The sequence below is a fragment of the Ursus arctos genome, unplaced genomic scaffold (genome assembly GCF_023065955.2).
Source record: "Ursus arctos isolate Adak ecotype North America unplaced genomic scaffold, UrsArc2.0 scaffold_18, whole genome shotgun sequence".
NCBI classification, from domain to species: Eukaryota; Metazoa; Chordata; class Mammalia; order Carnivora; family Ursidae; genus Ursus; species Ursus arctos.
This window is the reverse complement of record NW_026622852.1, coordinates 9,475,729-9,488,753: the sequence shown is the minus strand read 5'-3', so window position 1 is coordinate 9,488,753 and position 13,025 is coordinate 9,475,729. Positions and strand designations below refer to the sequence as shown.

Here is a 13,025-nt window from a genome sequence, read left to right as displayed (position 1 = left end):
AACACTCCCCAGGGCTTACTGATAGACGCAGTTTATAAATCAATATTGGTGCTAAAGAGGGTTTGAAGCTGAGCTTTCCTAAATTCGTCTTGAGTGGGAGAATCAAATACTGATACACAGCTGTTCATTGTTCACAATTCTTTTTAACACCCAGATCGTAATATATTCAGAGGAACACAGTGTCAGGACCGGTTTCATATTTGTGACTAATTTTTTTTCTATCAGCAATTCTAAATGATGTCAGTTCATTAAACAACAAAAAATAATTGGGAGGGGTATAAAGGTTTCTTTGGATTGTATATTATTTCTTCTTTAGGAAGACAATGATCAAAATTTGCCACTAAAAAGGGTGGCACAGAATTAGAGATTTATTACTGTATCTTCCTACTCTCCCTCTATTTTTATATTTTCTTTAAGGCACAATATTTCTGAGCCAAAGTAAATTTTAAAGCCTAATTTAAGCTTATTGCATATGAATTTTAAGATACTTGCAATAATGTTAATTTCTTTAAAAATATATACTTTGGCTGTTTTTAAAGCTGTGCTTAAAATAAAATAGCAATAAAATTTATCAGCTTTTATTTAATTTTTTGTTTGATTCCCCGTGAAATTCATTTATTTCTTTCTTGTAGGTGAATTTATCCATGAGAAATTTATTCAAAAGGACTTAAACAGTAAGACCATTCTTTACATCATAAACCCATCTTTGGAAGTGAATTCAGATTTCATGGAATTTCAAATCATGGACCCCACAGGGAACTCTGCCACTCCTCAAATGTAAATTATTTTGCTTATTCAGTGGTCCTGTACACAATGTCCAGAATATATCTGATTATGAATGTGAAATAGTCTTTTTCAAAAAAATCCAAAGATTAATTGGTAGGCCATTTTAGAAGCTTATAGAATTTATTTTGGAGGAAGAATTTTCTAATTTGTGATAATGGGAAAGCCAGTAGCCTTGTAAGGTATGGGAATATTAAAAAGTTAACGTATAGAGGTGCTGATCACTCATATCACTCATGGCAATGCATACGCTCAAGCCCGCAGAGTGGTTTCTTTCTTGATAAGTCACTCACATCCAGGACTGAGCTTGCAGGCTCACGGGCAAATCGTGCAGCAAGAGGTCACTCTAGGACTGCGTTAGTAACCAGTCTTTGAAAATACCTACAGCAGGAAGAATGGGGTAGTCAGGAAGGGTCCACAAAACATCTCTTCCCTTCAAAGAAAACAAAAAAACCCTCCCAAATGATTACTTGTGACTGCTTCTATAAGTTAATAAACTGATCACAGATAAGATGAAGACAGTGTAAAGGGGAAAATAGACTTGAAGAAATACTAAGTGACACTTCGAAATTGTATGAAATGTACAACAAGGGTAACAAATCCTCACGATGAACAAGATGAACAGACCATCCTAATATTTCTGACTGGGCCCCTGTTCTAAATTTCTCTTCACTGTAGAGCTTGGATAACTCACCAATCATCAGATAATCACAGAAAGGCTAATGAGAGTCCGATTCTCCTTATGCTGTGTTTTTCTTCTGAAATTTGACACCCTTCCCAGTCCCCTCATAGAAAAGTTGTTCATTTATCCTAATTTCAGTGTTTGCCATAACCTTGTCATACCACACATCGTCAGTGAGTACAACCCCTTTATAGGCCTTTTATGACAGAATACGGACAAAGGAAGAAAACAAATTCACCTCTGTTCTCGCCATTCTTACTTTTTCTGACTCTGAATTGTAGTTCCAACAATTGCCAGCAGAGGTCTCTATAGTCATTGTTAGAAAAATGCATCCTCGCAGCAAAATTCATTCCCAGAGTCCCACCTCCAGTTGACCTCCTAAAGGTTAGTACCTGGCCCAGATTCATAACCTTAACAGATTTTTATTAAGTAGCTATTATATGCCAGGTTCACAGTACTAGATGTTGGGGAAATAGGCATGAATAAGGAAGACCTGGGCTTTGACATTAAAATATAATCATGAGGTTGTAAAACTATAATGGAGGACCACCACCCAATAAACCGGTCTTGTCCAAGAGAAATGATTCCTTGGCATTGCAATCTTTATAGAAAATACATTACCTAACTGCAATTTCAGACGAGTGTCTTCTAATTCTCAAGAAAATGGAAAAAAAAATCCTGCTCCGAAATCATTAATAAATTGATTACATTTGCTTTTTAATAATTCAACTAAAGAACGGAACTCTTGACCAGACTTGCTGGTGACCTAATGCTGACCGCTGCTCCTCCACATGTGAACGTAGCATGGCTGACAGGATATTTTTCTTCCGCAGTGGGGCTAGATGGATATTGCTTCAACTGCACACCCTTTTCATTCCTCGTTGTTTACCAAGGACGTTGCTTTTGAAGATGATTTATGTTGTTAAAGAATTCTCAGATTCATAGGAGAAACACAGAAGAATTTATAACCTTAATTGAGGCTATTTTAAATAGACTCCTGCTTCCGTGATATCAATTTTCATGTCCCTTGCTGAAGAAATTTCTAGATCAACTTGAAATGATTGGAACCAGTGGAATAAGACGATATGAAATATGCCTACCAGGGGTTAACCCAGAAGTCATTTCAATTTGATTCTGAGATCTTTTGTTTTCTTTAGGGTGGGTAGGGAGAGATAGAAATTATTCAGCACTTACCTTTGTAATTTGGGAATGGTATAGTTGTCCCTAACCTCATTTGTAAATAGATCATTTTTGGAACAAGAAGCCCGTTATTCCAGTAAGAACCAATGTTGTGAAGAGTCGTCTTTCCAAAACAGCCCACAAGAACCTAGTTACAGGTACAATATATGTTACAGGTATTTGCAGTACAATTGTTTCTACTCTGTTTTTCTTTTTTTTAAGATTTTGTTTATTTGGGGGGGGAGAGAGAGAGCACGCGAGTGTGCGCGCACACACACACACACACACACACACAAGTTGGGGGAGGGGCAGTGGAGAGGGAGAAGCAGACTCGATGCAGGGCTCAATCCCAGGACCCTGGGATCATGACCTGAGCTGAAGGGAGATGCTTAACCGACTGAGCCACCCAGGCGTCCTCTACTCTGTTTCATTGCTCTTGAATCATCACAAACTCCCAATGAGTTAGGTACCATCATAATCCAGAGTTTATACACAAGAAAACTGAAACACGGAGATAGGAGGTGACTCTTCTAGGCTCATGCAACTAATTAGTGAAGGAGCTGGGATTCAGGCCCAGAAGGGTGGCTCTCAAGTCCATGGTTTTCCTTATTGCACTAGAGACCTTCTTGCCCACTCTCAACAAGTCAGCTAAACCAGCCTACCGGGAAAGGAGCAGCAGACTTATCTCCCTGCTTTATCTCCAGTCATTGGCCACCCAGGCAACAAGGAAGGAGGAATACATACTCTTCAAGGACTTTAAGTTTTAGGGTTTTTTTTTTTTAAGTAAATCACAGCTATTAATATTAATGTGCGCCCCATCTCCAACACACTGGGAATTATGGTATAGATAACAAAAAGCCACTGGACTTAGAGCCGAAGAACAGGGCTCGAGCTTTGGGTCTGCCATTGACCTAGGTGATTTTGCAAGCCTTAGTTATCTCCTCTGTCAGATGAGGGCTATCCCACAATTTGTTTAGAGAAACAAATGAGATAAAACATGTGAGAACATCTTGTACATTTAAAGTCCTTGACAAATGTAACTTGTGGTGGTGATAACTGTTGCTCATTCATATAAGTACAAGACTGACTATTTGAAGAAGTACCCCGGAGACATCTGGTGACCGATCTCTAATTAGAAATCAATGCTGGGATGATTCACGAAGTAAACAGTCAATATGCTTATTAATCAATAAGCTAAGTCTTGTGTAATTTCATGTTCTTGTTTGTCTTCAACAGGATTGATAGATTAATATTCCATGTACTTGGAGGGGTGATAACCTTCTGTAACAAAGCTAAAGGGACCATCGGGTACAATCTGGAGCAGAAAGGAAGCTCTTTTCAAAACCAAGAAGGACCCGTGTTCAGAATCTTGATTGCTAGCAAGTTTTTGCTATTGCAACATTTCTATAGAATATCAGTTCTGAAGGGTCAATAGAGATTCCATTAGAAAAAGTGTTAGGAAATCTTGATTTAATCAAGCTTCTGTGGGCACCTGGGTGGCTCAGTCGGTTAAGCATTTGCCTTCTGCTCAGGTCATGATCCCAGGGTCCTAGGATCGAGCCTCCCCATTGGGCTCCCTGCTCAGTGGAGTATCTGCTTCTCCCTTACCCTTTCCCTCTGTGTGCGTGAGCTCTCTCTCTCACACATAAATAAATAAATAAATAAATAAATAAATAAATAAATCTTAAAAAAAAAAATTAAGTTGCTGCTAGCTAGCTAGCTTGCATGCTGTTTAACTGCATTACCTCCCAGAATCATGGAGATGCTTGTATGGAGTGGGAATCTCTGAGACAGGGATATATAGTATGTAACAGATCTCAACTCGATTTGACTGTAGAACTACCACCACCCTGCCCCAGAATAGCTCATGGAACAAATTTTTCATGGAATACATTTGGGAGGCATTTTATCGTAAATAGAAATTATTTTATAACACTGAGATTCATGGAAATTTGCATAAAGATTTAGATTTGGCCAAGTGCCTCAATTTCAGGCACTGTGCTAGGTGCTTTCACATATGTTGTCTAATTTAATCTGCAAAATACAATCCTCTGACGGTGATAAGGATATCAGGCTCAAAGCATTTAAGTAATTGGCCAGAAGGCGCGAAATGAATGAATGGCAGAGCCGAAAGTGACCCCTGACCTCGCGACCTCAAAGTGAGCGCTCATCTTATTGGCTCGTGCCTTGGTGTGACTCAGTCACACGCGGATCTATTCTCTAGCCCTGCACCCATCTCAAGATGGTCCGCAGAGCTCCCAGACTCAGCTACACAGGACTCACACTGTTCGAAAATGCCTTTGCAGACCACAGAATGCGGCCAACTTCTGACCGAGGCAGTTTCTTCACACATCTCCTGTCCTGACCTCTTTCATGTGCCTACTGGGGGAGAAAAGTGAACTTCAAAGGAAAAGTTGACCCACGCTGAAGTTCCTCATCACTCTGGGTCGCTTCTCCAGCTGCTGCACGATTCCAAGGGCTGATTCTTCTCCTCCCTCTGGCTACCCTTATTCATTCCTGGCTTTGAAAGAGAAGGGACAAAAAGATATCAAACAGCAAAGAAATTTCTAACAGGCGCACCCTGCGATGTTTCAGCAACTTTTATGAAACAGCTTGCAGGGGAAGAGGTTGAAAGTCTCGGCGAGGTAAAGTTTTCACGTAACCTGCAAGCCAGAAGTTGAAGTGTTTGTCTCTGGATAGACTGAAGACAGTGCAAAGGAAGGGAAGGGAAATGGCACTTATTAAGCACCCACTGTGTACAGGTGCTCTATACATATTAACAAATTTCAATTTTCATCGTTTAACATGAGTATAATAATTCTGGCTCATTTTAAAGCTAATGAAAACTGAGACCTCGAGAGACTGCATAACTGACCAGAATCACACTAATAAGTGGTTGCAAGATGTGTCTGACTCCAAAGCTCTTGTTTTGGGTACTCAGTGTGCTGCCTCCTGGCTAAACACTGTTTTCCCATTACCACGAGAGAAAGACAAAATGGAAAACACAGGTGTTCATAGCATGAGATTATGGAGATTGATAACATCCTCTCTGAATTGATAAATCTTAGAATACTCGGAAAAATATTTTTTAGCCTTTCAATTTTCTTAAGTCATATGCTACTTGATTATACATGAAGATCTAGTTGGAAGAATAATTTAATCACAATTTTAGCTTCTATAAAACCTTTCACCGAGAAACTCGAAATACTTAATGAGTATTCATTAAGGCTCATTTAAGCCCTTTGAAGTACAGACTCCTCATTATTTACACTTGGGGAAGTGAGGAAACTGAGGCATAGAGCAGCTAAGTGCCTTTTCTACACGCTCTTGTTAACCTAGATTAATGTTCCAAATCCCAAACTGGGGTTTTAATCCCAAGTCTTTCTTTCAGTTAATTGTTTCTTCATATAAATGACTCAAGTAGCCACAAAATGAAATATCAGAAAGTGTGTGTGTGTGTGTGTGTTTTTACAACAACACTACTGACAGTTTGGGCCAGGTAATTCTTTGTCATGGGCTGGGGGTGAGCTGGGGGCAGGCAGGGTGTCCTGCGCATTGCACGATGTTTATAGCGTCCTTGGTCTCTACCACGAAATGCCACTGTCACCCTCCTCCCAGCTGTGACAATCAAAGCTGTCCCTAGACATTGCCAAATGTTGAGAATCATGCACATACCTTAGAAAATACCATAGCCGTGTGTTAAGCAATCATGCTTTACGGTCCAATGCTCTTTTGTCAACGCCATCCTTCCCGACACTCTAATAAAGTACAGTCACAGCGAAAGAATCCAGAGTAAGGGTTAGAAAGAACATGTGAGGGTCACCTCTCTTAGCATTTTTTCAAATTTTGTGAAATATGATGTTAATAGGGCTGGGGAGACAAAAGTTTCGGCGATCAACTTAGCTCCAGAAACAGTGGGTGAACAAGATCCCTTCAGTCATTGCACAAATATCTATTGAGCACTTACTGTTTTCCAGCCACTCACCAGGGGACTTGGGAATACATCAGTGAAGCGAAGACCCCTGTTTACTTGGGAGCATAGTTCATATCTAAATGAATGAAATAGTATGTTCCACATGATACTACTTTGGGAAATGAAAAAGTTGGTCAGGGTAAGGGGGAGCACAGATGCTGGGCTTTAGGGATAGATTGCAATTTTAAATTGGGTGTTTAAATGGCTTTTCTTATGCTCATCAGCAAAAGTTAGAGAAACGTCAACAAAAATGTTATCTGAGAATCAACTATGTGAAATCTACAATAGAAGTGTAGTGTTAATATTATTGTGTCTAATATTATTACTTATAAATTATGTCCTATACATCCTTAAATCACACACGTGTACACACACACACACACACATCTCTTCCCTCGGGGGTCCATTGTTAAAATATTTATAACAATATCACTGCTTATATGAATATATAAAATATAACAAGGCAATACGTAAATTTTAAATATGTGCTAAAGTTAAACAAAAGAAGAGGCATTAAACGGAGACAGGAAACAAAGCAAAGCAAGACAGATTCCTTGTGCTGCACTTTGAGCTCATTTTGTGCGTGGCAGGAGGACCAGAAGCCTCATGACTTCTAATCCGATTTAATCTCCACTGATCAATCCTATGTCTTCCATTCACAGTAGTGGTTGTTGGGAATTCAAATTCAGTTTCCCTATTAAATCAAATTTCCTGTTGTGGTCAGTACCTCACAGTCACTGAGGGAAGTGTTTCTCAACTGAGGATGACTTACTCCTCAGGGACATTTGGAAATTTCTGGAAGCAGTTTTGTTTGGAGGGGCTGATGTGACTGTGTCGAGTGGGCAGAGATCAGGGATGACGCTGTCTTACAATGCACCAGACAGCTCCGCATCAAAGACTCATCTGGTCCCAATGTCAATAGTGTCCAGGTTGAGAAACCACGACCTAGGGGTTTAAGGAGTTCCCACTTCTTGCTAAATGACTTGAAATGATCGCCATGTGGGTTTCACATAAAGAGTGTCTGTAAACTTCATTTCTGACCTTAGATTGAGCTTTGCCCAATGGCAATAGGACAAGGGAGGGATCATTAAAACGTGAAGATTCTATCCAAGCCTCGTGTACATGACCCCTACACGTCCAGAGCTTTCCAAACTTCTCTCGTGGGTGCCTGCATCTGGTCGTTTACAGGATGCCCAGCATACACCTGTGTGACTTCTTGCAGGCGGAATTTCTCGTTTCTTTCAGGTGTTTGTGTAGAATTTCAGCAACAAGCCTCAGCAAGAGAAAGATCTCAAATTCAGTACTGCAAAACCCAAACACATTCAAAACGTGTGTCACGCCTATCCTACAGGTGTGCATATGCTTTGTGATTTAAATATTTTTCTCGGAAGTAGATAGCATGACTTAATTTCGTGGCTTTTCAATAGATCTTGATTATTCGTCGTGAGGAGTTTTAAGAAAAGACACTAGAGCGTTGTGTAATGACAACCTTATCCTGTAGGCAGTATGCAGCATTCTAATCGTGCATCAGGGAAATGCACGCACTTTCCCAAACACCAGAGCCCTTTATGCTTTGAAGCTGAACAGCACTCTGTGTGGTCCCTTTACGGATTTAGATCAGCAATCAAATTGCATTTAGCTTTAGGCCTTGAGGTCACCTGGATCTGCAGTGACACTGATGAATTTTTGCTTGTCCTGGTTCCCATTAGCGGCGGATGGATGGATGGATTCTCAGAAGACTGGACATTGAAACTCATTTAAACCTTATTGAGACTTAGCTGAAATCCACCCATCTTCATCTATTTCGCTCATTCCCACTGCTCTTCCGTCCTTCCTGTTTCATCTTGCTGTCCTTTCTCCCAATCCATCTTGTTGATTTTTCTTCCCCTTCTCACTTAGCAGGGTCCTTTAGGAATTCTTTGCCACATGTTATTTTTATTGGCATTTATACTAGCCTCGTTGCTTGTTATCTTGTGATTCTTTAAGCGTAGACGTTTATTTCTTTATTTTTTGACTGTTCCGTGCCAGATTTGAATTCCGTCACATTGAAGACCCATGAGGATCCCAATATTTCTAATACAAGGATTCTGTTTTCATGTCAAAATTTTATGAAACCCAGCATGCCAGTAACGATAAATTTCATATGATAAACATGTATGTTCATATAGGTTCCTGAAGCTCTGCCGTAATTACATACTCCCACACTATGTTGCTGCCCTGGCCCATGGTCCTTGGAGTAACAGTGCGGTTAAGTTTATCTTGCTGGCGAACTTAGAGTATGTGACTGCGACACGTGATTGGTGCAAAGACATGAAGTGGATATTCGGGGATAAACTTATTCTCTAATTATGGTCTCCAGCAAAGCCTGGAGAACCCTGTGAAACCCGTACTCTGCATGGCGGCGCCCAGAATTTCTAGTTGTGAGAAAAAAACTGTAAATAAAAATGCATTAGGAACTCTAGAAGAAAGAGTCTACATCCAATTGGAAGATTGGGAACCACTGAGGGGTTTGCAAATGCAGAATGAAAGGAACATGAGAGAAACAAAAGCAACGGAGGTGTGTTAAGTGATCATTGTGAAGATTGCTTGTGTCCTATACACTCGTGCCTCTGATTTTCTCCAGTTTTCTGAAAAAAAAGAAAAGAAAAGAAACAGAAGAGAAAGAAAGTTTCTATATTATAAGGAGTAAAGTAGACAGTTTCCATCCAATGTTGGGCTCACTAAATCTGTGGGAAAAAGACCACCCCCTATTTTTCAGGCTTATTCAGTTGTATTGCTTTATCCAAACTCCGTGTCAGTCAGCCCTTTTAAATGCACGGAAGAAGGAACAGATAATGGTTATAAAACCCATGCACATTGTAATTCCAAGGCACATCCTGAAAGATAACTAGTTATTAAACTGAACCCAAGTTCAGAGAAGGTCTGTGTCCGGAGCAGTCCTTGATGTACCAGTGAAGGCCAAAACATAAGAGAGAAGATTTCCTATCAAGGTACTTTCCATCAATAAATGTCTCCTTGAACTTCACTGCTCCTGGTTCCTTTCCCTTCAGAGGGCTCACGTTTGAGTCCCTCTGACAGCCTTTCAACCTTAGTTTGTGCATTTGTAAAGTCGAACTCTAATACTCCTCCTAACTCACGGCATTGTTGTAAGCATTGGATGAGATTGTTAGTAAAAGTTGTTTTTGAGCTAAAACGTACCAAATAAGCATAAGGCATTTTTAGCCCTGGTGTAGGTTGATGAACCATGCCTGTCACCAGGATATGAGCCAGTGGTTCAATCTCCTATCAAGCAGAGAATCCCTACAGGCATTTACTGTGCATTTTTAAAAAAATGATTTTCCCTTTTCTTTTCCTGTCACGCACAGTTTGGAGCTGAAGTGGTCTCATATTGAATGGTCACAGACTGAATATGAGGTCTGCGAGAATGTGGGCGTGTTGCCCTTGGAAATTACCAGAAGGGGATATTCCATGGACTCAGCCTTCGTGAGTGTGAAGGTAACAACTCTAGCATGCAGACTGTCAGGCTAAAGCTTGGGTTGCTGGTTGGTGCCTTTGATTATTTTCTGAAAAAGAAAACCAGAGTAGCCAAGGAAATTTCAAATTGCAGGATTACCACATTATTTGAGAGTTTCTACATCCAACATTTCCTTGTCCTTCCACCCTTTATCTAGCTTCATTAGCTCTTAGGTAAGATATTTCAACCCCGTTTTTAGTTTTTAAATCTAGTCATTAAGTCTTGAAGTTTGACTTTACAGGGAGATATATCCAACCTGGTGAACTAGGGCCAAACTGCCTTGGAAGAGAAAGTTTGTATGTAAGACCTTCTGTGCGGTCTCCAGAGCAAATTTCAACCCCCAGATGGCTTTCTCTTAGTATACCCCCAAGATCACTTCCTAGGGCCTCGGTGCATAAGGGAAATCAAGGACAAACTTATCTTAAGAGTCGCCCAAGTTGAAATTAAGAGTGCACATATCAATCCAGGCTTCCGAAATACAAAGAATATTCAGTAATCACTTTTAGATTAGTCAGCTCGTTATTCCTTTCCATTGGCATGGATCATGGAGTGCAACTTACAGCTTCTAGAATTGAAGGATCTTGTTAGGAGTCACTATCACAGTAACACTTCAAGAAAACGACGGCTTGAAAAGCTTTCACCAACTAAAAATGGTGGACGAGCCTTGGAGACTCTGCTCCTCAATCTCATGAAAGAGGCAGTGATATTAGCTTCTGGAAAAAAATGGCCATCTCTGTTTAGTCTCCATTACAATAATACATTCAAATCACCTTCAGAACACTGTGCACCTAGATTCTGCCATGTCCACACTTGGCATGTATTTTTCCAGTGGGCATAGACTCTCTTTCCCGGATCCATGGGTGCCTTATTGTTATTGAAACATCAGACAACTTGGTATGCCCTATAATTTCCCAGCAGATTGTCCGTGCAAAAAGAAATCTGCCTGAACAGTTTTTAAATAATGCTTTGGTCGTCTATAGAAAGCACCATATGTTTGAGTCAAGAGTTTTGGGGCCATGCATCATTCACCTGGCCAGGTAGAAAGAACATATGTGGTGTGACATGGAACCTTTTGTCTGCTTCAGCTGAATGTGCACCACGAACTTGCCTGCTGAGCGTGCAGGCCTTCGTCAAACATGGCCCTGCGCCTCCAGGGACAGCTCCGCCCAGAGCACGGGTAGCACTCTAGACCAGAGCACATTGGCTGCTCAACCAGAAGCAGAGGAAGAGAAAACACTTTTCCCTGTGTTGTCTGCCCTGGTTTGAATCGTGCACCTTCACGGGGCTGATTGCTCCCACCAGCTTGCCTCAGACCATTCCTTTTCCCACATAGGATTCTGTCAACTCAGCGGTGGTAAAATACTAAGTAATGGCATGTGCAAGAGCCATGCGGGGAAGTGTAACTTCCAGCATATGGTGGGTACAGGTGTACGATGGGCTGCCTCGTCACAATGCAGGGCTGTCCAGGAGCAGCCTTGGCATGGGAGGCGAAGAGCAAATGGGAGCTTAGGAGGAAGTCCCCTCTTCAACACGGTGTTGCCCCTGCTGACCCATTTGCAGGTCTCAGGGCCTTTGATGATGAACGGAGGGAATGTCGAGAGCCCTACGGATGGGAACTTCGTCGTTTTCCGTGGTGCGCTCCATGTCTTTGTATGAAAGTGAAGAAATAGAGGAACCCACGTTCTCGACCACCTTAAATGTCTAAAGAAGGGCAAAGTAACAGCTGCCTCTTGTGCCTACACTGGTTCTCATCTGATGACTTGTTTTTCACCCTAGCCAAGGACACTATTCTTAACACGGATTTAGGCTCCCCCTGGGGAAGATAAGGCCATGGCTTGAGAGCCCTAAGTCGCCTCTGGTCTTCAGCCCTCGGAGTGGGGAACAGGAGATCAGTAAATAGTCTCTGCAGACTAGCACAACTTTTGTTGTTGTTGTTAACGACTTACTTGATGGAGCCTCGAAAGCCCTCCGTTGTGTGTGTGCATTGATTTTGTGTGGCCGTTCACCGGGTCGGCCATCCCCATGGAGCTCTCATTCATTTCTGTGAAGAAGGGTGGTTTTGTCCTGACAGGAAAATGGACCAGACTCGTTTCACATCAGCTTGTCTAAAGTGCCCTGAAACTCGTAGGATACCCCAGAGCTACTTGTCGGGAGCGCCGGCTGGTGTTTCTCCTCCTTCCCCCTTTCCTCCGAGGCACGATTTCAAAGCCAGTTTGGGGTAGAAGGAAGTTGATGAAATAAATGGATACTCATAATGAAGAGAAAAATATTGCTTAAAATTCATGTTGCTTTCTCCAGTGACTGAATCATTTATAAAGAAGTGAAAAGAAAAAGAGAGGAAAAAAGCTTTACTTTCACTTCCATTCATGTTAAACTAAGAAAAAAGTTAAGTTTAAGGAAGATCCATGTAGCCTAGATCTAAAATGGCTTATTGTAATTAAAAAAAAAACTGTTTATGTTAAAAACAGATTTAAGAGCATGAGTTTGGGGTGCCTGGCTGGCTCAGTCAGTAGAGCATGCGACTCTTGATCTTGTGGTCATGAGTTCAAGCCCCATATTGGGTTGTTGGGTGTAGAACCTCCTTAAAAAAAAAAAAAGGAGCACGAGTTTAATCTATTATACTAGACTAGATGTTTCTCTATAAAAATAATATTTATTTTTATTAAAAAAGGATATTTTGTCCCTCTTAAGGTCAACCAAGGGTCAGCTACAGTTGGAAAAGACTTCACTCTGACTCCATCTAAACTGATTCAGTTTGACCCAGGTACGTTTCGTGTCTACAGTTTGTTTCCTGTCTTTATAAGAATGTGTGGAGATCATGGGGACCTACTTCAGTCACTCTGAGAGAGATCAGTTTGGACTTGAGGTTTTGTTCCTCATTTTCCACTTTATCA

The 13,025-nt window shown here is 41.1% G+C and overlaps 1 protein-coding gene across 1 annotated transcript in view; it reads left to right on the top strand.

Annotated features, from left to right (window-relative positions):
• Nucleotides 1–13,025, top strand: part of FREM1 (FRAS1 related extracellular matrix 1) — a 275,149-nt gene that overhangs the window by 238,207 nt on the left and 23,917 nt on the right. Inside the window, exons 35-37 of the mRNA XM_057313443.1 lie at nucleotides 633–777; nucleotides 9,983–10,112; nucleotides 12,823–12,895. Coding sequence (XP_057169426.1) covers nucleotides 633–777; nucleotides 9,983–10,112; nucleotides 12,823–12,895 — 348 coding nt within the window. The remainder of the gene's footprint in view (nucleotides 1–632; nucleotides 778–9,982; nucleotides 10,113–12,822; nucleotides 12,896–13,025) is intronic.